This window comes from Amphiprion ocellaris, chromosome 18 (assembly GCF_022539595.1).
Source record: "Amphiprion ocellaris isolate individual 3 ecotype Okinawa chromosome 18, ASM2253959v1, whole genome shotgun sequence".
NCBI classification, from domain to species: Eukaryota; Metazoa; Chordata; class Actinopteri; family Pomacentridae; genus Amphiprion; species Amphiprion ocellaris.
In genome coordinates this window covers 14,986,929-15,011,187 of record NC_072783.1, presented here as the reverse complement: position 1 = coordinate 15,011,187, position 24,259 = coordinate 14,986,929, and the positions used below count along the sequence as shown (strand labels likewise).

General features: G+C 40.6%; 1 protein-coding gene across 1 annotated transcript in view; it reads right to left on the bottom strand.

The window, feature by feature from the left end:
* The window catches only part of dnah9 (dynein, axonemal, heavy chain 9), a 248,565-nt gene that overhangs the window by 145,267 nt on the left and 79,039 nt on the right, over nucleotides 1-24,259 (bottom strand). The window contains exons 33-37 of the mRNA XM_023276189.3: nucleotides 12,415-12,571; nucleotides 11,279-11,383; nucleotides 6,874-7,031; nucleotides 4,897-5,035; nucleotides 1,118-1,405 (exon numbers count right to left, since the gene is read on the bottom strand). Of these exons, the coding sequence (XP_023131957.2) occupies nucleotides 1,118-1,405; nucleotides 4,897-5,035; nucleotides 6,874-7,031; nucleotides 11,279-11,383; nucleotides 12,415-12,571 (847 nt within the window). The remainder of the gene's footprint in view (nucleotides 1-1,117; nucleotides 1,406-4,896; nucleotides 5,036-6,873; nucleotides 7,032-11,278; nucleotides 11,384-12,414; nucleotides 12,572-24,259) is intronic.

The window sequence follows — 24,259 nt, the reverse complement described above, 5'->3', positions numbered from 1 at the left end:
AGCAGAGCGTGTAACAAAGAATAATAGAGAGAAAAAGGAAGAATGAGAGAATTCTTCCACACTTCCACTCAAAAATACAGATGGCAAGCCCAATCGATGCTATCGACCGGGCTCTTTGCCATTCCTTCTCCTCATCCATTCAGCCGGAGCGCAGGCGGCTTTACACTCTCAAAAGCCCTGGCTGATTACAGCTTTGATGTGGGGAGAACTAATGCTAGCACAGGCTAACGCTAAAGGTATGCGGCTCCTCTCGCCTCGCCTGCCCCCCCACCCCTTCAGCTCGTTGTCTGAAATCAAAAGGTTGGCTGCACAAACAAAGACAGTAAAAGTTCAGGCTCTGGGGGTGGATGGTTGTTATTGACCGTTCCACCATTCTCTCTCCCTCTCTTTCTCTGTTTCTCCTCCTCTTTGTTTATTTCTGTGGCTGTCTCTCACAATGTCAGGGTTAAGTGGCATGGTGCAGCGCCAGCCTCCATTGATGGAGTGTTATTATGTGGTTCCCGTGTCTATTTGACCTGAGGCAGATTGCACTTATTTCCCCTGGTCCTCCGTACATCTGTCTCTGACATATAACGGCTTCTATTGTGTGTGTGTGTGTGTGTGTGTGTGTGCGTGTGTGTGTGTGTGTGTGTGTGTGTGTGTGTGTGTGTGTGTGTGTGTGTGTGTGTGTGTGTGTGTGTGTGTCTGCCTGTGTGTGTGTATCAGTATGTAATATAATGACTAGAATTAGGTCATTAACTTGGACACCTGAACTCTCATCGCAGCCACTGGCTTTCAGCAATATTTGCCCAATTCATCCAGATGCTGCAGACTAGTTTGACACTAATGTGAATTTCCCGGCAGAACATTATGACGTGTGGTAAATAGCTTTTGGAAAGAACTAAGACAAATCTAAATCAGTGGTACAACTGTAATATCTGTCGAAATTGTTAAAGATGAAGCCCCCATTTGGGGACTCTGTTTTAACCTCTCAGACACCTTGTGATTATGTTTGCCTTCATCCATGGCTTAGTGACTAACTTACACTCACATGGGACCGTCATTTTTTCATCTGTAGTCAAAATTCAATTCAATAAACTACAGCAAACAAGCATGAGGACTATCAGGTTTACTGTACCTTGAGTAGAAAATTGTCCTCGGCCTGTAATTTTAAGTCCAGAATAGACTCCTTCACATGCTTCTCAAAGTCCAGGTCTCGCTTCCTGGGGACGTCCAAGGCAGGAAAAAGGTCTCCTACCAGCCCCATGAACACGGGCATGTCATCAGTCACGATCTTTGGGATGTTGAAGTCTCTCAGAGCTCGCATTAGTACCTGGTCCTCAGCTCGGCCGGGGTCTCCTCTCTTCAAAGAACCAGCCACCACCAGCACTGACTTTATGGCTCGAAGGCCCCAGTCATAGTGATCCTGCAGTGAAGGCCAGAGACATGTCAGCAAACTGGGGAGAAGATATGGGTGTTTTCATCTGCTGATATCTTCCTTCACAACCTAACTGGCGCAGTCATATTTAACTAATTCAAATTAGAGAACAAAAAAACAAAACAAAAAGGAGGTGAGTTAAGTCCATCATTATTTATACAGCACATTTAAAACAACAGTTGTTGAGCCACAGTGCTTTCACTGAGCTAAACTGGCTACACGTACTTAATTAAGAAGCTTAAATATTAATGTAAAGTTGCTATGTTATTACTATGGTTAAGTATCATATTTAACCAAATCACATTTGTAGAAACAAACTTGTTATTGACTTCATATGGACAGCAGAATCAGAAAAAAATGTTAACCAGCTTGTCACTTTAGGCAATAATATTCATATTTCTTCTTAGAACGCATCTGAAGCGGTCATCAGTATTGCATTTATACATTAGAAATGCATTCATATCGAGAATGAAGACTGGGAGCAGACATTACGGGATGGACACAAAATAACAAACAGTCCGGTACTCAGAGAGTTTGAATGGAAAACTAAAATTAGATTTTTTTAGAACTCCCTTTGCTACATCCAAGTTTGGCAGAACTTCGGACCAATGTTGGAGGGGCTGTGGTCTTGTGGGAGACCACACTCATGTATTTTGGGATTGTCCAAAATTAACAAACTATTGGAAAGATATACAAGATGAAATAAAAAAATGTTTAGGTCTGGAAATTCCACTGGAACCAAAATTCATAATCCTGGGAATTCTTCCTGACAACTTAAGATCAAAGTGTAATATCACCCAATTAAAAATATTACTGTTAATCGCTAAGAAGATGATCACGGTCTCCTGGCTTAGGCCTCAGCCCCCCATTGTTGCTCAATGGAAGAGCAAACTGAAAGAGGTGTGTCTTATGGAGCAAATAACTGCAAGACTGCAAATGAAAACAGACTTGTTTATGGACAAATGGTCTTCAATTCAAGACTATATTTCAAGATAGACTTTTGGTTTGTTCATTTACACCCGATTGAGCTTTTCTTTTCATTGTGATCCTGGCTACTGTATGTCTTTATTTCATGAACACAAGGAGTACCATAGTCAGTATATCTACATTGTACCTGTTACATTTTTGGAAACGTTTCTGTAATTGTATGATGTGACCTGCACTAAAGATTATAAATAAAACAAGTTCCAAAAAAAAAGAAATGCATTCATATAATGTAGAACTTGCTTTCAACTTACACTGAAGTATCAGGACAGTGTTACTGGGACTGTAATTTTATAATGAATAACATAAGGAAAAATAACGCTAAACATTCATTACACATACCCATGTTCAGATATGTAAACAAAAAAAAAACAAAAAAACTTGAACACTAATTAATTTCCTTCAACATTTCAAGCTCTGTATAATTTCTCTATAATCTCCATAGTGGGACTTATGGGACAATAGAACTTATCGGTAGGGTGGAGTGACTTTACAGCAAGCTTAATGGCCTTTAAAGTAACTTCTTACATCAATATTATATTTTGAAAATATTTCTTCTGTAACTAATGATATTTCTTTCTATTAGTAGCTGTAGGAAATACATTTCCGCCTCAGGAAGGATCACCCACTCTCAGGGCCCCAGAAAACTCTCCAAAAACTCTACTCATACAACTTTCTCCACATGGATATGTACTTTTATTAACTGTAAATGTGTTCAGGAAATGGCATCAATTAAGTAAAGTAACAACTGATCACAGCCAAGAGATTCATTTTAACACACTGGGAATCCACTTGACTCCATTGTTAGATAGCTGAAATGATCTTTGATTTTTGGGGGCGTGTTCAGTGCCCTAAGTTTGAGCTAGTGGCTGAACAGTTGAATTTAGTTTCTATGTAAACAGTGCTGCACCTTCAGTGAATACTCCGTTTTATTCTCTCTCTGTGTTGTGTTTGTGTGTGTGACTGGTGTGTTTAGTCACACTGGTCGTTCACTATATGACTGTGTTATGTCCTTTGACTGGTTCAGCAAAAAGCAGCAATTGACTTTGCAGAAACTAGAATCAATGATATTTTGTCGTTGCTTTTCTTAGAAAGTTGCTCATCAGATCTGTTGCTGCTTCATGTTTTGTTGATCAGTTCTATTGTTAGCTAAGCTTTTGACAACAGGCAATCAGTTGTTTATCACTGATTCGATTGGTGATCACTGTTAATCTTCACAAGTGACTCTGCTCCTGAAATTAAAGTGATCCTTTCCTGACAATGTGCTGTATAATGTGACAAAAGCCAATATCTCCAATCTCCTTATGCCAGCTGCTACTGCTTGATTCAAGCTGATGTGTGTGACTCCATCAGGAATGTAAGACACGTGTGACCCAAGCCAAGCTGTTGCTGCAGATAAATTTATCACTTTATGATCACCACATTGTCTGTTGAAATGAAGCACAATTGCAGGCCAATGACAGCAGCTGTGCCGTGAGATTGTCTGTATTTTAAAATTGTCTATAGACAATCGCTCATAATGACAATACCGTAGGATGATGTGAAAACACAGACAATTGCCAAACAATAGTGTCAGCTCTAGAATACTGGTTGGTATCTGGATGTCTGGGGAAATAATGAAGCTGCCATGTACAGCATGGATGGATGAACACGGCAAAGAGCACTGAGGCAAAAAAGAGGTGTGAGACCACTTCTACCACCACTCCCGCTGTTTGTATCATGTCAGTTTAAGTAAACAAATGATTATAGACATATGCATCATGTGAATATAATCTCAACGTAAACAATGAAGACATCAAAAGTGATTTTCTTCAGGACTGGACTATAACATTAATGAACGTTACACCAAATGTAGGAGAAAAAATTGGGTTTCCTGCACAATAGAGCTGCATCAATAAGTCTTAAAATCTCTGCTCCTCAGAGAGTCAAACTGGATCCACACTTTAATCACAGTGGAGCCCTTTGGCAGAAACGAAGAACTGAATTTGTATTGTTTCCTTTAAGTTGTCACACTTGTCAGACACCTACATTTTTGTAATTTTATTCTTGGAAATTTAAGACAGGTCAGTATTTCTTTTTTGTATTGTCTATCTTTTGTTTTGTTCTGTCTTCTGGTTGCAGGAAGTAAATTCTATGCAGAACATACAGAATCACAGAATCAATCACTTTTGCTCCTCCTGTCAACACCTCTGCATCAAAACAGTGACCAAGAGGTGAACCCAAAAACTACTGTCCTTGAAAACAAAACTGTCAGCATAGATTAAAGAAATTTTTAGATGGAATAACATTCCAACTCCCTGCAGCTTCCTATTCATATGCACATCATACTTCACTGAGATGTTTAAGTTAAAAAAATTGGCTCTTGTGTGTTGCCTTTGAGTCATTCCTTTATCAAAAGCCTCAATTATGAAAAGAACATTGTGTCAGTTGTTCAGCTTTGAAGTGGAAATATCTGCGGCCATCAGATGTGTCCCACAGAACACAGCAGGCAGTACCTGTTTGGACAGCAGCTCTTTGCACAGTGTGTAGAGAGTGATAAACTTCCTAGCGAGGACCCGGGCGTTAATGAAGCCTTCAGCCACCAGCATGATTTCACAGATCAGCTCGAAGTCTGGCACCACCATGGCGCAAGGTCTGTGGGCAAACATAAAAATGCACTTAGTTCATTATCATATTACAGTATAAGTCAATGTTTTTTTCACTTGGAACGCATCATTTAACCTAAACATGCATTTTACCTTATTTTGAGAGCACACACACACACACACACACACACACACACACACACACACACACACACACACACACAGCCAAAGGCAGGATAATATAAACTTTGATACATATCGCAATCCATCACAATTAAATATAAATACCATCACAACTAAGTCACACAGCTCTTCTCCAGTACGTTATGCTTCACTTCAGCTATGTTCCCTTCAGGTGGGTCTACTTTTCAGAGAGTACCTGCTCCCTCTCACTCTCTAATCATGTGGTATATGTTTCAGGTGGATTTGAAACTAGTATTGTGGACTATTTGGCAGAACAATTGCTTGAGCCTCATTTGTTTGCCACTTCGGACAAAACACCAAATGACCAATTTAAATGCAATCATTCCTTTTCTTTAGCTTCCACTATCTGTGTTACCATTTTCAAAATCTCCTTCACTATGGGTAACAACACCAACTACAACCTCTGAGCAGCTTATTTTTTCAATTATTTGTGATGGGAGCCCCACTTTTTGGTAAAAGTGCAGGCAGCATGACGAGGCACTGGCGTCTATTCTGCGCTGAGGGTTGCACATGCAGCATTTGTTTTATGGTCACCAAGAGTTAAAAAATGTTCAGCTTTGCATAAAATGTTATCTGTGTCACTGTCACTTTTTACCCAACCTTTCAGGTACAGTAGAGGAGGGGAGGTTCAAATACTACTGTGACTAAACATCACATCTGTATCATATCAACAAGCAGAAGAACTGTTTAATTATACATATTCTACAAATGCTGCACAACGACTGAACAAGCACGGGTCTCTTCATGTCTGCACCAGTGGACTTGGACAACCACAATGTTAATAAGAAAACAAATGCTTGGATGACCATTTCATTTGAATCTACCAGGGAAGTTGCAGCCAGCTACAGTTGATCAGTACTTGAAATTACAGCTGTGAACAGAAATGTATATACACTTGTGAAAACCATAAATATCACGTCAGTCTTAAGTTTCCAATGACTCCTACACTGCTGGGTTTTCTATGATGGTGACACACTTGTCTTTGTCCCAAAAACAAGCATGTAATGTTGTTCTTTGGGTTTACTAAAGGTCTTCTGGAAATGTAATACAATCTGCTGTGTCAAAAATCTACATACAGCAAAATGAAGAATCAGTTTTGGTGAGCTATAAAGCTGTGGTAATCACATTTTCTTAGTTGAAAGTTTATGATTGACTACAGCTTCTGACCTCTGAGCCAGTTTAAACAGAGACCATTTGAAACACTAATTAGACTCAGTCAAAAACTCTACACTGGAAAAACAAATGATTGACTTAAAAAGTAAAAAAAAAAACACTTAAAGCCATTTCAAAGTATCACCAGATCCCAAAATCATCTGTGCAAACATTTGTTTTTAAGTAAAAAGTGCATGGTGCTGCTCAGAGACAATTGGTCAGGATGGTAAAGAGTCAACCAAGAATCACCAAAATCAGGTCTGCAATGAATCAGAAGCTGATGAGACACAGATGTCAGTGTCCACAATCAGGTGTGTTTTATATCGCCATGGGCTAAAGAAAGAAGAAAGAAGCAGCACCTTATGACTCTTTAGTGAATTTGTCATAGATCTTCTGCAGAAATGCTAAAATCTGCTGGGTCAAAAATATACATACAGCATCAATAATATTTAGTTAAATGATCGTTTGGCTTTTTCAGCTGACAAAAAATGCTTTTGGTGCAATCAGCTTTCTGAAGGTTTGTTGACCTACCTGAACAGAGCCTTGAGGTTCTCAGGAAGCTCAGTCCTGCCAGCATAGCCTGGATTCATGGTGATAAAGATGCCCACAGAAGGACAAAGACTCACTTCCTCTCCCATGAAGCTGAACCTTGGCTTCTTATCCCGGATAGCATCTTGGATACTCTTGACCTGCATGTGAACACAATACAGGGCTGAACGAGTTGTCATTTTAAGGACTGGACCTCAAAAAGTATGAACCTTGTTGGTTAAATGAAAAACAAGTCTGAATGATCTATTTTCGTGAGAATGGCCAATCACATTCACTGCTTTCATTTTCTTTGCACACAGGGACTTCCTGGGAGTCCACAGGCAAGATTGTACATAAGAGAACATGCTCACAATGACAATGCTGCGAAGCTGATTTTCGGTTTCACCAAATATGTAAGTTGGGTGTGCTATGTGAGAAGCAGCTAATGGAGTTTTTAGGACTAGTGTCAAGGTGAGATGAGCAGCTGTAGCTGTACATTTTTAACAAACAGGTTTCTTCTTGCTGGAAGTGAAAAATTCACCGCAAATGAAAACTCTAATTTAAGATTAAACCAGCTGGTAAGACTAGAGAAAGACAAGGGGTGGCCAAAATCCTTGGTTTTCATCCTTGGAGTGACAGTGATAATGCCAGGATGGCTGAAAATAGTTTTGGATGAACTTTGGCTCTACATTTGGCATATCTTTAATATTAAACAATTCCAGTCCCAAATAATTTCAAAAACTGCCCATTAACACTCCTAAAACATGCTTTAAAAGTGCAAGTCACATTAATTAGCATATTATTAATATCACTATGCAAATACCAAAGTCAATTTGTAACAGCCTGTCAAATCGTTATGCAACATGCACCTTTTTTTTATAAGGAGACATAATTTCATCAATAATATGAGCGTGCTATCAGCAAAGGTTCACTGGATGAATGAACTATCAAGGCTCCGCTTGTCTACATTATGACTGAATGAGATATCAGAAATGAACTTTCTCTCTCTCTCTGCGTGTGTGTGCGTGCATGTGTGTGTGTGTGTGTGCGTGCATGCATGTGTGTGTGTGTGTGTTTGTGTGTCTTGCCCTAAAACTCTGAATCCCAGCCTGTAAGAGGCTTTATGAATTTAACATGCGAATGGTAAAAGAGCATAGCGAGTCGACAGCTGGAAAGAGGAGGAACATCTCTTCATGGATGAGTACTCGGCTACAGATCACTCAGTCATCCTAACACAACAGGGAGAAGAAGGAGAAAAACGCAAAAACAAACAGGGTAGCTGCAGCACAAGAAAGTAGAATGAAGGTTTTCATGAGAACATCACTGCAGCTTGTTTTTTATGTGAAATGACAGGCTCACCACCGCTATCCTACAGGGATACGAAGGGAAGTAAAACACCAAAAACACATTTTAAAAAAGAAAGAAAGGCACCACTGCAAGAGGTGTGATCCAGTGGGGTCCAGCTGTAGTCTTTGTTTGTCTTCTTGAATATACAATCTGAAGTTAACAGCTGCAATATATTCACAGTATACATCTGTGTTGGCTGAAACAGAGGCAGAACCTCGCCGATTTATGTCCATGTTGTCATGTCTGGCGGCCTTCTGTTTGTCTCTGCTTTATTTAATGTAGATCCGGTCCCGCTACCTTTCTTAGCGGGACCAATCGGCAGCCGACTATGGCACCATACGATTCTAGCTGCTCCCACTTTAAGAGGATGGATTAGGTGTGTGTGCCTTTGTGAGGGATGGCCCGGCATTGGCTCCACCGAGGCAGGCTGAGCGCTGGAGTGGGCTGCCAGCTGTCACAGCAGGAGTTTGATGCTTCTCTGTTCTCAAAGTCTACTTCTTTATGTAGAAACCACCGTGATTTATTATTCATTACACTACGTAACACCTATTCATTCTTCTGGCACTTTAAAATTCTCTAAGTACTTTTGACTTCCACAGATTACGGAGGAAGACTGCTTGACTTTCATTTTTGCTAAAGAAAAATGGAGAGAAGGGCAAAGAAGTGACTGTAAGTCAAGCAGTGAATAATAATCCTTTGAGGGGCTCTATCTCCATTATCGTCATGATCATAATCAGCGTCCTTATCAAGTGTATACATATTGTTTTGACAGTATTGCGCATGCATGAAGATAGTTTCATGGGCAACAGCAGGCAGGATTTGAATACACCAGAGGGACTTATGAGACCACAGAGAGAGGATCTGTTTGATCTAAGATAGCAGAAAAGCTAGCATCAACTGAAACAAACAAAATATGGCTGATTTCTCAAAAGAGTCCTGTTATCAAGCACTAGCTACTGTAGATCACCAAGAGTATACAACATTCAGTGTGTAGGGAATGTGAAGTCTTTTTTTTTAAATTTTATGTGTTACGGATGGCATTGAGACAGAGGAGTAGAATAAAAGTAAAGACACTGCCAGAATGATCTGTTCATTTCATCCAGAAAGCTCCATGATGTAAAAAATGGAGTATCTGAGATTCTACTGGTGTAATAATTTAACAGAGAACATCTGGTACAAGATTGGACAGTACATCAAGTGGCAGATCCCATAATAATGCAATAATAAATAAAAGACTACATCTAAACCAGTGTTTCTCACAGTGTGGGGTGTGCCCGTGGGCGGGGGGGTGTCCGTCTATGCAGAAATACATAACTGAGCTATTGTTTTAACGTTGGCCTGTTTTCGCGGTGCACAGCATTGCTTGAACTGCGTTGGCCGTTTCTCAATACCAAGTGCACAAGTACGGACTCCTGAAAACAGGAGAACGTCTCGCTAATGTGCAATTGGAACACGAGCTTTCTTGATGATGTCACCACCAAACAGCTAAAATGTGTGTGTGTGTGTGTGTGTGCATGCGTGTGTGTGTGTGTGTTTATATGCGTTTGTGTTTGTCAAAATCGTGATTACATCTATTATTGGTGAGTCTAAAAAATTACGTTACAGCCTTTGTCTTCATCACAGTTGAGTTTTACTTTCAAGGACAATTTGGTTTGCATGAGATGTCAAATTGTGGGGCAAAATGAGAGTGAGGTCAGAATCATTTAGAGCTTTTGTACTTAAACATCTGTGCTCCACACTAATATTTTTTTTCATTTTAAAATGCATAACTTTGGCTATGTTTATGGCTAGAGTGCACACTACTCAGCAGTTCCACCCCAATTTCAGCTAGAAAACTCCAGGGCTGTGTTGGAATCGAGCAGTGCAGAAACTGAGATTAATTTAAAACAATAACAACTGACATCCGTATCACTTCCTGATTGGAACAACATTCATTCTCTGATTCATCATGTTCCTATCACATGTCCATTTGCTGAATTTACAGTATTTCCTAACTAAGCAACCAATGCCCTGCATGCCATTTCACAAATGGATAATTATCTCTTAGTTGATTTTTAATGACTTTTCAAATGAATGAATTGATAAATAAATGAATGGTTATAAACTAATAAATACAACAACATTATTTTAAAAAATTATGGACAATATATCATCTTAAGCATTTATTTATGAATGTATTTAATTCATGAATTTATTCATTGTTGTAGCAAACATGGTCTGAAGTGTTCACAACTTGAGTGCTAATAGTACAGTCCAACCACAACCACAAAACATAGAAAAGGAAAATTTTAATATTGAGTCTGTATTTTTTTGCTTGTTTTTCTATTAAAAATTCTAATTCTGAAGCAGCAACTCAAAGGTGAACAGTTAAAAATGTAACTAAGAGGCATTTATCCATTTATGTAGTCCTTAAAAAAATGGATACTGAAAGTTTCAAACCCATTTTTCATTTTTATCCTGTTGATGATGTAAATTAAACAACTATAAAGCATTATACATGCTAGTTAAATCTGGAAATACTGGAAGCCTTGCTAATTCACTGAGATGATTAATTCAAAAGAAAATTAGCCCTAATTACAAGTGCAATTTGCAAATTAAAACACGGAATAAACAGCAATTTACTCAAATTACTGAAACCCATTCTCTGAGAGTTTGGAGTTCGTCCATTGAGAGTTATTAGTGCCGCAAGATGTGAGCAACATGACCAGCACAAGGGAGGAGGTTTTTAACCCTCAACTCCCAAATCAGATCTGAGGAGACTCCAATTATGAAGAAGCTCTAAGGTGCAAAGGTGGCAGTCTTGGTGGATTGGCCTTATAGTTGAAGCAATTTATGCTTTCAGTGATGATGAAGGGCCTATTTACTTCTGCAGTGCTGATTTCAAGGGCTTATTTTCACCACAACTTGATTTAGATAGAGCACTTCATACATAAGATGGAAACACACAAATTTAGCTCCAAGCAGGTTGCCACACAAACCTACTGCCCTCGCTATGAAGTCTTGACCTGAATGGGATTTTGGGAGTGCCTGAAAGAACTGGAAGAACTGTGCTTGTTCTTACCTGTACAGCCACTACAGACAGCACCTCGACAGAGATCCTGTTAAACTCGTCGAAACAGCCCCATGCCCCAGTCTGAGCCAGGCCTTTGTAGATGTTCCCACAGGACTTTTGGACAGACAGACAGAATGACAAATACTCAGACGGACACATTGGGACAAGAAGTCAAGTGTGTCAGGCTCACCATGGAGACCTGGTCTGACTGACTGATGTTGAGGCAGACAGAGACGTGTCGGCAATTAGACAAAAGTTATATGGAAAAACATTCAGCTTTATCAGAGTTACCATAGACAGTCATGAGTTAGTGAATAATCACGGAGAAAAACAAGGCCTCCCACTTATAAAAAAGACATTGATGGCAAAAAGAGGAAGCTAAAATGTCTGACACCCACATTTTAGCTTCCCCCTCACATCAACTTCAGGGCAGGTGAACAGCTCTCCTGAGAGAAGCTGGACCAGGATGAAGCAGGCAGCTGACTTTTTTCTCCAATTACAGGGCCAAGGAATCCTTCTCTGACGCAAACTGGGGCTGACTGGAGGATTGATTTAACTTGTGCGCACGCGCGCATGCGCGTGTGTGCCTCTATGTGTGTAACTGAACATGAGTAACAGTGTGGGGCTCTGAAGCCAACTACTAGTTTGTGTGTACCTCATGGAGTTTATTAGCACTTTTCTCTATACACATCTTACTGAGGAGTGCATAGCCAGGGCTGCCATACGACTATACTGTAACGATGTTGCTGTCTGGGGAAACAGGAACATGTGGATCACAGCATTATGCTTATGTCTCCCTTGACCACTCTATATGCAGAAGGTGTGAGCAGGAAAATATATGCATTATAGAGCAAGGTGGAGCTGGATACAGGGAGCGTGTTTTGAAAAGGTTTAGTAAAGAAGAAACAGTCAGAGTTTAATTAATCAGCTCTTCATTCAAGGGGAAAGCAAACAAGATGAAAAGAAGAAAGATGAAAAGAGAAGGGCATAAAGGTGGGTTGACAACTTTAATGACAAACGCATACCATATCGCTGACAAAGACCAAGTTGAAAAGAAACATGCATAATCTGGGCTGCTGTGAATGCATATTACTTTCATGTCCAGGCTTGAATTTAGATACGTGTGCACATGCATGCTTTCCCACCTTGTAGTCCATCTGCTCAGAGCAATTGAACACATACACCATGATGCCGAGGGCTCGACCCAAGTCTTTGGTTGTCTCAGTCTTCCCTGTGCCTGCAGGTCCCGCTGGAGCTCCGCTCATGGTGAGGTGGAGGGACTGGGTCAGGGTGATGTAGCATCTAAATGTAGTGGACAAACACACATACACAGTGCCGTGAAAAAGTATTTGCTCCTTCTCAAATCTTTGGGGTTTTTTTGCATGTCTTTCCCACTTTGATGGTTAAGACCATCAAACAAATGTAAATATCAAAGATAGTCTAAGGAGACACAAAATGCAGTTTTTAAATGATAATTTTATTTATTAAGGAGAAAAAAACTATTCAAAGCTACATGGTCCTATGTGAAAAAGTAATTGCCCCCTAAACCTAATAACTGGTTGGGCCACCCTCAGCAGCAACAACTGAAATCAAGCATTTTCTATTACTGGTGATGAAGAAAATAGCACACATCTTTTGCTTCAGATACTTTCTAGTGTCACGTGTCACTCCTTTATTCCATTTCCTATGGTTATCTATCCACAATTCTTTCATCTTTTGTTATTTGTGACTGTCTATCAGACTCCGCTCTTTCCTTTTGTTGTCATTTTGCTGCTATTTGTATTTGTCTGCCAGACCTCTTGATTCAGGTACCTTTTGTTCTTTGTTGTATTACCTCTGTTACTGATTAGCAACCATACGCAAATGAACCACTATTCACCCTTGTATTTACATGCGGCCCCCTCCCTACCCTCTGACCCACTCTCTGACCATCCCTATAAAATGTGGACTCTGAAAATGTTCTGAGTCGGCTTACCTTCACAGATTCATGCTCTGCATTGGTAAGCCCACCGTATGCCAGAATACCCATAAACACTCCACTACAGCAAACTTCAAAGGACTAAGAGTGAAATTTCTTCAACACTGGCAATGAGTTTTTGGCCCACTCTTCAGAATTGTTTTAATTCAGCAACACTGGAGGGGTTTTGAGCATGAACAGCTTTTTTGAGGTCATGCCACAGCATTTCAGTTGGATTCAAGTCCGGACTTTTTGACTAGGCCACTCCAAAACCTTCATTTTGTTTTTTTTTAAGCCATTCAGAAATCGACTTGCTGGTGTGTTTTGGATCGTTGTCCTGCTCCAGAACCCAAGAATTAATGGTTTCATCAATCACAGCAAGTTGTCCAGGTCCTGAAATAACGAAGCAGCCCCATATTATCACACTCCCAACACCATGTTTGACTGTTATGATGTTCTTTTTCTGAAATGGTGTGTAACTTTTAGTACACCACTGTCCCACGTTATCTCCATTTGTGGATAATGGCTCTCACCGTGGTTTACTGGAATCCTAAAGCTTTAAAATGGCTTTGTAACCCTTTCCAGACTGACGGATGTCAATTACTTTATTTCTCCTCTGTTCCTGAATTCCTTTGGATTGCAGCATTTTGTCGCAGCTTTTTGAGATCTTTTGGCGGACTTCATTTTGTCAGACAGGTTCTACAATCATGCAAAAAATTACGAGACCACCCCTGTTTTCTTCAATTTCTCGCTCATTTTAATTCCTAGTGCCACTAAAGGTATATTACCTGAAGAATACAATGAACAAGACCAAAAATGCAGCTGATTACATGATATTTTATGTCCTATTTGACATGCTTAAGCTTAATTGTATTGCCAGGGGTATGTAAGAGGCCATTTCATGTCATAAGCAGCACTGCACATGCAAAGGCCTAGAGTGGTTTCCTGCTTACATTCAAGCCATAGCACAACTCAGAAGTTGTCAGCTCTCACATAATGCCTAAAACAAAAGAATTTGAATCATATTTGTCACTGTACATAGCTCACCTGTATTGTTTGGTAGAATAGTTAATGTTTTTCATTTAGACCAATTCATGGTCTCGTGCATTTCTTTGTGTGGGAACTGAAGTAAATTTAATCTGAATTCTAGACTTTCAGATATCAAACTGATCAAATTTATTTTAATCAGAGTCTCTTTGAAATTTTGTTTAAATTAATTTCCTCAGACAAACTGAGGATGGTGTCCCTTTATTAATGAGTGCAAACTTAACTACGGTGGTTACGCTACAGTTGGTTATTTGTGTTGCAATGAATCCATTTTTAGTCACCACACTGTTGTTGTCTCCCTGGTTGTTGCAGCCTTTGAGCCATGGGGGCTCTTCCACATCTTAGTAAACCAGTTAAGAACTGCACATTCTGGTTGTTAGGAGACAGAACAAAATCTGTAACTACTGTAGAGGCAGAGGACACTGGAAGGCCGAATGTCAAAGACAATACTGAAGGTGGGCAGGTGGAGCCTGTTGCACTCACTGTTCCTGGCAGGAAGTTTCCTGGTGTCAGTTCTTCCAGATTTAAGAGGAATCTGCAGTAAACTATGATAGGTTGCAGTCCGATTTCTCAGCATTTCTGTCTGATGGCTATGTGTCACTAGTAGGTAGTGATGCTAAGGTTAAAATTCTGAGGGATACTAGAGCGTACCGCTCGGTGATCGTGAGTTCTGTGCTACCGTTCTCTCAGTTCACTGCTATTGGTGGTAATGTTCTCATGAAGGGGATGGGTTTGGATGTGCTAGCTCCAGCTCATAAGCTAAGGCTTGACTATTGTCTAATTCAGGGTGAGGTTACCATGTGGGTGCGTCCAGCTCTACCAATCCGGGGGGTGCAGGTTATTCTGGGGAATGACCTGGTGGGTAGCCGTGTGTGAGCTGATGGTCCACCTCAACCTGTGGTAACATCTTCTCCTTCTGTTGCAGAGAGTTTTCCTGGTGGGTGCACAGCTACCCGGATCATGCGTGGTTGGGAGGCAGAGTCAGGCCCAATACAGAAGATAATGGGTCCTTCACTGTGGTGATACCTGATTCTCTTTTGTCAGTTTTGTGCAGTAGCCTGGCAGCAGAACAGTGAGCTGATCCAATCCCCCAGTGCCGTGGTTGATTCTGTGCTCTTGGATGGGGAGAGCTCTGCACAGGGATATCTGGTAAACGACAACCTGTTGGTAAGGAAATGGGTGCCAAATCGGACAGATTTCAGTGGTGATCCTGTCTTTCAGATTGTTGTCCCTTCAGTGTTCCGGGCGGAGGTACTGAGGACGTCTTACGGGCAGTGTGGACATATAGGGGTTCGTAAGATGTACTGTTGCATCAGAAAGTACTTCTTTTGGCCAGGTTTGAAAAGAGATGTGACTCTATTTGTTAGGGCTAAGAGGAGCCAGTCCTCCCCTCCTTAGAGTAAAAAGAAGTGCTCGTGTGACCATAAAGCTGTCTGCTTCCACAAAGTCCCGGCGGCATCAGTCCCGTGAAGAGGGGGAAGAGGTGCAGACTGCACAAACTGGTTCATGACTGTTGGCAATAGATGTGTCTGTTTTTTACAGTCCCATGGTTTGGATGTTCGCCACATTTTAAAGGCTCTGAAGATGTGGCTGAGCTTTTGTCCAGAGCCTCTGGTTTGTGAGGTTATGCTTGTTGGATCCATCCGTAGTCCTCCTGGTCCCTGGTTTGTTTGTTTTTTTCACCTCCTAAACTCATAAAGTGCTTCTCCAGCTACCGGCGGTTGCGGGTGCAGGATAGAGATGATGGATTGACAGGGGGGTTACGAAGGATTGGTGAGTATGATGTACTGGACGCTGTTTACCTGGAGTACCAAACTGTATAGTGAGGTTGATGTTTGAGTAACTTATAGTGATGGTAGGTATTTAAGAAAATGATGACTAGTTACCATACCAATAAATAATGTCTTGTGCTATCTGAGATTCCTAGGGGGAACCTCATCTTCAAGGTGGGGTGTGTGACGACACTCCATCTGACAGGAGCTGCTGCCTGCGGGAGCTCCAGCTGCATGGTTTTGGGTTCTGTTTGCTGTCTTTAATTCACCGTGTTGGTTATTTGTGTTGCAATAAATCCATTTTTAGTTACCACACAGTTGTTGTCTCCCTGTGTTGTTGCAGCCTTTGATCCAAGCTGTGACAGAAGCAGTGGGCTGGAGGAAAGACAGCAGTAGCATCCCACAGTGGACATGATGGAGACTAAGCTAGTTGGTGGGACAGCAAGCACAGATCAGAAGCATCCAGCTCTGGGACCAGGGACACTCGGAGAAAGGACACAGGGGGAAACAGAGTGAATGCAATGCAATAACTGTATATATAGTAAATACGTAGGTAATGAGAGAAGGCTCAGTGCATCAAGAGAGGTCCCCCAGCAGCCTAGGCCTATAGCAGCATAACTAAGGGACATCAAAGAAGTCAGTTGTGTACATGCAGACTCCAACTGACTCCCTCAGGGTCCCCCAGTCAGCCCTAACTATAAGATTTGTCAAAAGGAAGGTTTTAAGCCTGGTCTTAAAAATAGAGGGTGTCCGCCTCCTGAACCCAAACTGGGAGCTGGTTCCACAGGAGAGACGCCTGATGACTGAAGTCTCTGCCTCCCATTCTACTTTTAAAAACTATGGGAACGACAAGTAAGCCTGCAGTCTTTAATATACGATGGAGATTGGTCATTAAGAGCTTTATATGTTAGGAGAAGGATTTTAAATTCTATTCTCGAATTTCACAGAAAGCCAATGAAGGAGAAATATGATCTCTCTTGCTAACTCCCGTCAGTACTCTGGCTGCAGCATTTTGGATCAACTGTAGGTGTTTGAGAGAACTATTGGGACATCCTGATAGTAAGAAAATGCAATAGTCAAGCCTGGAAGTAACAAATGCATGGACTAGTTTTTCTGCATCACTCTGAAACAGGATGTTCCTGATTTTTTCTTTATTTTTCAGGTGAAAAAAGGAAGTCCTACAGATTTGTTTTATGTGTGAGTTAAAGGACATGTCCTGGTCAAAGATAATGCCGAGGTTCCTTACAGTAGTACTGGAGGCCAAAGTAATGCCATCCAGAGTAACTATATGCTTTGAAAGTGAGTTTCTAAGATGGTTTTGGGCCAAATACAATGACTTCAAGATTGCTTGAATTCAGTAGTAGGAAATTACAGGTCATCCAGGTCTTTATGTCCTTGAGACAATCTTGCAGTCTGGCTAGCTGATTAATTTCCTAATAATTCATAGATAAATACAACTGAGTGTCGTCAGCATAACAATGGAAAGTTTTGCAGTGTTTCCTAATAATATTGCCCAAAGGAAGCATGTATAATGTGAATAGTATCGGTCCTAAGACAGAATCCTGAGGAACTCCATGATTAACCTTACTATGCTCAGAAGAGTCATTGTTGACGTGTACAAACTGGAATCTGTCTGATAAGTAGGATTTAAACCAGTCCAGTGCTTTCCCTTTAATGCCAATAAAATGTTCTATTCACTGTAATAGAAGTTTGTGGCCGATAGAGTCAAATTCCACACTAACGTTCAACAAAACAAGTACAGAGACCAGTCCATTATCTGACGCTATGAGAAGGTCATTGGTGACTATCACCAAAGCTGTTTCTGTGCGATGATGCACTCCAAAGCCTGAATAAAACTCCGCAAACAAGCTATTCCTTTGTGAATGTTCACATAACTGATTTGCAGCCATTCTCTCCAGAATGAAAGGCAGAGGAAAGCCTGGCTACTCTTTGCTGGGGATCACAAGGATTGGACTGTTGAAGATTGGGCTAAGGCTCTCTTCAGTGATTAATCCAATTTTCAGTTGATGCCCACTCCAGCCAACTTACCAGTTAGGAGGAAGCCTGGAGAAGCCTACAAACCAGACTGTCATGCCCCTACAGTAAAACATGGGGGTGAATCAGTGACGAACTGGGGTTGTTTCAGTGTGGGTAGAACGGCAAATGCAATTGTGTGAAGGGTGAATAAACCAGGTCATGTACAGAGCTACTCTTGAAACAGTCTTCTCCCATGGGCTGGAAATCTCTTTCCTGCCTCCAATGACTGGATTTTCCAACAAGACAATGCCCCTCACCACATGGCAAGATCAGTTAAAGCCTGGATGGAGAGCCAGAACATTCGAACTATGCCTTGGCCTGCTCAATCACCAGATCTAAATCCAATTGTAAACCTGTGGAAAATCATCAAACGCAAAATGGAGAACCACAAGACCAAGAACAAAGCAAATTGGTTTGAATTTGTGCAACAGGAATGGGCTGCTGTGACAGCAGAGCAATGTCAGAAGCTCGTGGAGAGCATGCCAAGACGAATGGCTGCAGTCATCAAAAACAATGGTTATATAATCAAGTACTAACTCCTGTGTGTATCATGTGACTAAAACAGACAGAAAAGAAAACATGGAATGCCTAAAAGCACTGTTTTTGGCAGTACAATGCCATAGCTATTGATGCAAGAACTTAAGTGATTTTGGTTATTGTCAAGAAACCCATGAAAAATAGCTAGATATCAGCTCTTAAATTAAACTCATATGAGCTATTTTGTATTTATTATTATATTTGTCCAAACACATGTACCTTTAATTGTACTAGGCATTAAAATGAACAAGAAATTGAAGAAAAAAAGGGTGGTCTAATATTTTCTTCCATGACTGTATTTAAGTGATTTCTTGATTGAACATGTCTGTAGGGTTAGGGCTTGTTCATGATTTAATAATTGGAGCAATTACTTTTTCACATAGGGCCAGGTAGGTTGGAACAGTGTTTTTTTCCCCAATTAAAACACCGACTCATCATTTAAAAACTGCATTTTTGTATTTACTTTGGTTATCTTTGTCTAATATTTAAATTAGTTTGATTGTCTTAAACATTTAAGTGGGGGAAATATTAATAAAGAAAAAATTCAAGAAGGGCACAAATACTTTTTCACTGCATTGTACATCACTGCTGAGGATTGGAGTCTGACACCTGGACGTAAAACTGTTTTTTACTGATTCAATTAACTGCTTAAAATAGGGCTACTTCCTTCCATTCATTCACAGTGAGGAGCATCGTAATCACACACAGGCCCATTTGTAGTAGTGTGACAACCATATTTTATGCATTTTACCCATTAGCAGCCTCACACACAGAACATGGTGAATGCAGTTTCTAGCACTGGCATCTTTCTATGCAATCTTTTACGAAGTCTAAAATGTAATATGACAATAATTGGAGAGATTTTATTACAATCAATTAAAGTAATATATATAATTTTATGATTCCAGTTAAAAATGAGCTGTGCATTGATTATTTAACCAACCCAAAACCTGCCAAGGTGCAGGTAGGAGGGCAAAAAAAAGGATGAAGGAAAATAAGTTCAGCCACAATACATTCAACATGGAAAAATGTCTTTCTCGAGTTGATGCTCAGAGTAGCAAGAAAAGCAACACACAGCAAGTTTGCCGGGGTAGTGAAGAATTAGTAAATTGTCTAAAAGCATGTAGAGCCACCATTTTATTATATTTTTTAACATAGTATATATTATATTTTACAACATTAGTAACATACATGGGCATGTAGAAAAATGTTGTACATGCTAACTCCATTTTTTTTCAATTTACGTAAAATGAATAGTCAAAGATTTTTGTTAATTTTTACAACTATTGCATTATAATTGCATCAAACTACACAGACGATTTTCTGAGTAGAGTTATCTGTCCCTGCAGCCATGGTTGTACTGTTTCCACAGAAGCACAGGGGTTTATATTACAGAGAAAAAATGAGAGAGGAGCAAAGAATGCCCGGAAGCTTCTTGGGGTTCAGAGGGTTAAGGCAAGAGATCAAGACTCAGGGGAATCTGCTTATTTGCTTTCCAGTTCGTGCCAATTAACTTAGCTCAGAAGCCAGAGTTTAGAATCTGGAGGTAAATCATGTCCTGAACCTGAACAAATTTAAAAAATATCCCTGTTTTCTTTATTTTGTTCATACACAAACAGAAAAATGACAGTTTGCATTTGAGTGTCACAGGGAGTGGTAATTTTGGAACCCAAATTGAGATGTACACAGAGTGGGAGACAGGCAGGTATAATCAGATCTCTTTATTCTGATTAACAAAATCAATAATTAGCCACTAGGGCCAGAAACTCACTAGAGTGAAGAGGGGGAGGCACGACCTCTGTCTGGAGGCCAGTGCTGATTCCAAACTTAGGCGGGGGTCCAGGACCTCTATCTGGAGGACTTCTCCGAACAAAAGGTACTCCCACTGCGCAACCAGTACTCGCTCTTAAAGCCGTGGTGATTGTCATTACCCACAGGTGTGGATAGTCACAGCTGCTCTCCCTCTGTGCTGATCACCAAGCCGAGCAGAGGGAGAGAGGCAGAAACCGGTGAGCCAACCACCGGAATGGGGGGGATCACACGTAGTCCATGACATTGAGAGTGAGTTACAACAGTTTGTCTATTTGCCTGTTACTGAGTTCACCAAGGCAACTTATTTATTTTTGAATAATCTGTTGGTTATTTTGTGGAATTACTGATGTCTTGGTTGGTCTATAAATTATCAGAAAATATCTTTTAAATGTCTCCAAAATACCTAGATGACTTCCTCAACCACTCAAAAGATATCCAGGTCATGTTCACAGAAGACAAAATAAAAGAAGCTGGAAACTGGAATTTCTTAAAAAATCACTCAAACTGATAGTTCACTGTGACAGCAACACTCTTCAATACAATTTATTGATTAGTGAGCCTTAAAGGTGTTCTTAAACTTCAGACAGAGCCAGGCTAGCTGTTTCCCCCTGCTTTTTGTCTCTCAGCTAAACTAGGCTAACCGGGTCCTAACTATGACTTTGCACTGAACACACATAATACGCCATGCTTATTTCAGACTCCTAATGTGGGGAGTGCTTTTCTGTCTTTGAACAAATGTCTGCTGGGAAAAGAGGATCTGAGATTTGCCAACACTCTCTGAGAAAATACATGTGAGAGCCCAGGATTTGGCAGAGGTACACTTGTGTGTCTGTGCACTGAGAAGTATCATTTGAAAGGAAGAAAAGACAGCCTATCCAAGACAGGAAAACTACCAGTTTGTACAATAATTGTGAATGAAGTGGAGTGCATGGTTTAACAAGTGGCTTCCACAGATATTCAACCCTTCAGTGCCACATAAGAGTATAGAGTGGCATTCAACAGAGGACACATTAAGCATCGATGATCACCATAACATTACACCTGAGCAGTGAAGAACAATGCTCCTGTGCCTCAGACCACTGAAGCAACATGCAGCAAAATAGCTGAATGCAAGGCACTTGCCTCTCCTGCCACTGCAGCATTAACAAACTCCCCTTGAGTAGAAAAAAAAAGATTTAATTTCTGCTGCAACTCCCCACAGCAGCTAACAGTGCAAATGACAAATGAAGAGTTGACACATTCTTATAGCCAGCTCTGACAGTGTCTTGATGTAAGCTCAGTAGTCATCGTACACTACTTCATTACATGATAATATAATCTGCTGCTGTGCTTTGATTATCACACAGGCTGATTAGTGACACCATTCTTCTGCAGAACCTGTCAGGGCAGACAGGTTAGCAAACAGTCTGCCATCTATAAGAACCGGCAGCATCCCAAATATGAACTGATGGACACAATCAGGACTTTATTGATCAGTGCAATAAACACAATGGTTTTCCTGGAATATCAATACAGCAATCATTTTAATGAGCTGCTGTTTAGTGGATGATGTATGGAAAGGGGAAATATTGGAAAGCATAACGAGAGACAGAAGCTCGGAGAAGACAAATGATTCCATCTGTATACAGTGCATCATCTGGATACCATTACCAACAGGCTTTATGGCTCTTGTTGAGCAGGCTGGAAAGGACGTCCTGTACAAAACAGCTAAAGCAAGAGGAGAGACGGGACAGTGAAACTAAACTGGCTTGTAACAAAGTGACTAGTTTTACTGTAGTGTCTTTAAAATAAACAGCTATATATCAGTCCATCTGTCTGCTTCAGTCTCTCTGCAATTCCTCTGTCAGTGTGCGTGCGTGCGTGCGTGCGTGCGTGCGTGCGTGCGTGCGTGCGTGCGTGCGTGAACCAGCTAAAAAATTACTGACATTTTGCGTAATGGTGCAGCTTTGGAGATCCTGTAGTAAGTATTGAGTGAATGCTAACACTGTGTCAATAACACTCCTGTAAAAGATTAGCATGAGTTCCTTTAGCCTAATTATCCTGCTGCAGAACGTGAACACACCACACTGGCAACACCCAGCTTGTGATAAACAAGCACGTACAGGCTTGTGCTCTTGTTGAATATTTTTGCATTTATAGATTCACTTTTCCTTTAGATGATATTTGTGTTTTTAATATCAAATAATTAACAGCTGGAAAACCATCCATCCATTATCATTATCATCCATATTATCATTATTCATACTGCTTAATCCTCATTAAGCAAAAAGCAATCACATTCGCATTCACACCGACGGACAATTTAGAGTTACCAATTAACCTCAGCATGTTTTTGGACTGTGGAGGAAGCCGGAGTACCCGGAGAAAACCCATGCATGCACAGGGAGAACATGCAAACTCCATGCAGAAAGATCCCGGGAAGGCGGGGATGTGACCTGGGGATCTTCTAGCTGCAAGGTGCAAAGTGTATATAATAATAATAGTAATAATAATAATAATAATAGTAATGGCCACTGAATTCTATTTAGTTGCTTGTGCTGTGGAACCTTTTCATATTTGGGACTTCATGATAGGAAAAGTGCTGGTATAAATATTATAAAGCATGGCTCCAGTCTGTCACCCAGTAAGTAACCCAGGAAGCCAGGTCAGTGAGTGATCATGTACTACCTGAGCTCAGAGCTGGCTAACATAAATGGAATGCAGCCATCATGAACATCATCAGTGGTTATTAAATTGTTTCCAGAGCCAAAAAGCAACAATTATGTCAGAGTTCAGCACTGACAAAAAAAATGAAAAGCCATGGACCCCACAGACGCATACTTATACTGCCAAGCTTGAACACTACTGCCCTTGTAGCATCCTCACTTTGTGGACACAATTTTTGGGTGGCACACACATGTCCAGGGAGCAGTCTTAGCGTGATGCCAAAATTCATGACATGCTGACCCTTGTGGAGCCTCTGATACTGGCATGCAAGGAAAACATAACAGTGGTCTTATTCCTATTCTGCTTTCTAGTATGCTTGGAGGGTCCGTCCCATACCAGCACAGTAGATCGCTGTAGTGTATGGACTCCTCATATGCACACTACTGCTGAGTATGTGCACTAATGCCTTTGTAACATAGTCATAGCAGCCCCTTGCACACATGCAGACATAGAAATTTAAACACTGGCCTTCAATTTTGTCTTTTTATGTTGTCTTTTAATATTGCCTTGACTTTCTTTTAGGTTTTGCCTTAACATATTTTATGTCTTATACAAATCAGCTTTAATAACCTTGTTGTTATGAGCTGCCATTTATATATGTTGTCGCGTAACATAAAAATGCCCCATGTTTGTGCTTTTCCTGCAGTGACAAGTCAAACTATCTGCTTTATAAAGAGTCTGCTGTCACACTGTCCTGGTTTATTGTGACACAGAGCCATTACCACTGTCATTATAACATCTTTACTTTTCCTTCTATGACAAGTCAAAATACCTGTTGTGGAAAAAGCCTTTTAGGGGAGGGTCAGTTCACCCAAAGTGCTCCAATATTTTGAGCATCAACACTCATTCTTGACCTTTGGGTCAGTGTAAATAAACACATACTTTACCTCCAAAATGTTGAATTTCTGGTCTGCCAGCTTTTTGCAGATCTTTCAGCTGCACTGAACCTCATTTATCTGTGAGTGAGCGTTTTACCACATGACCAGTAAGAATGGAACAGTTGTCAGTGTTCATTTAGTTACTTGTTCTTGGCAGGCGTTTATATGAAATAAAACCTGTTGTTATCGTGTAACACACATAAGAAATGGAGCCTGAGTTGAGATTATATGTTTTGCTGTCATT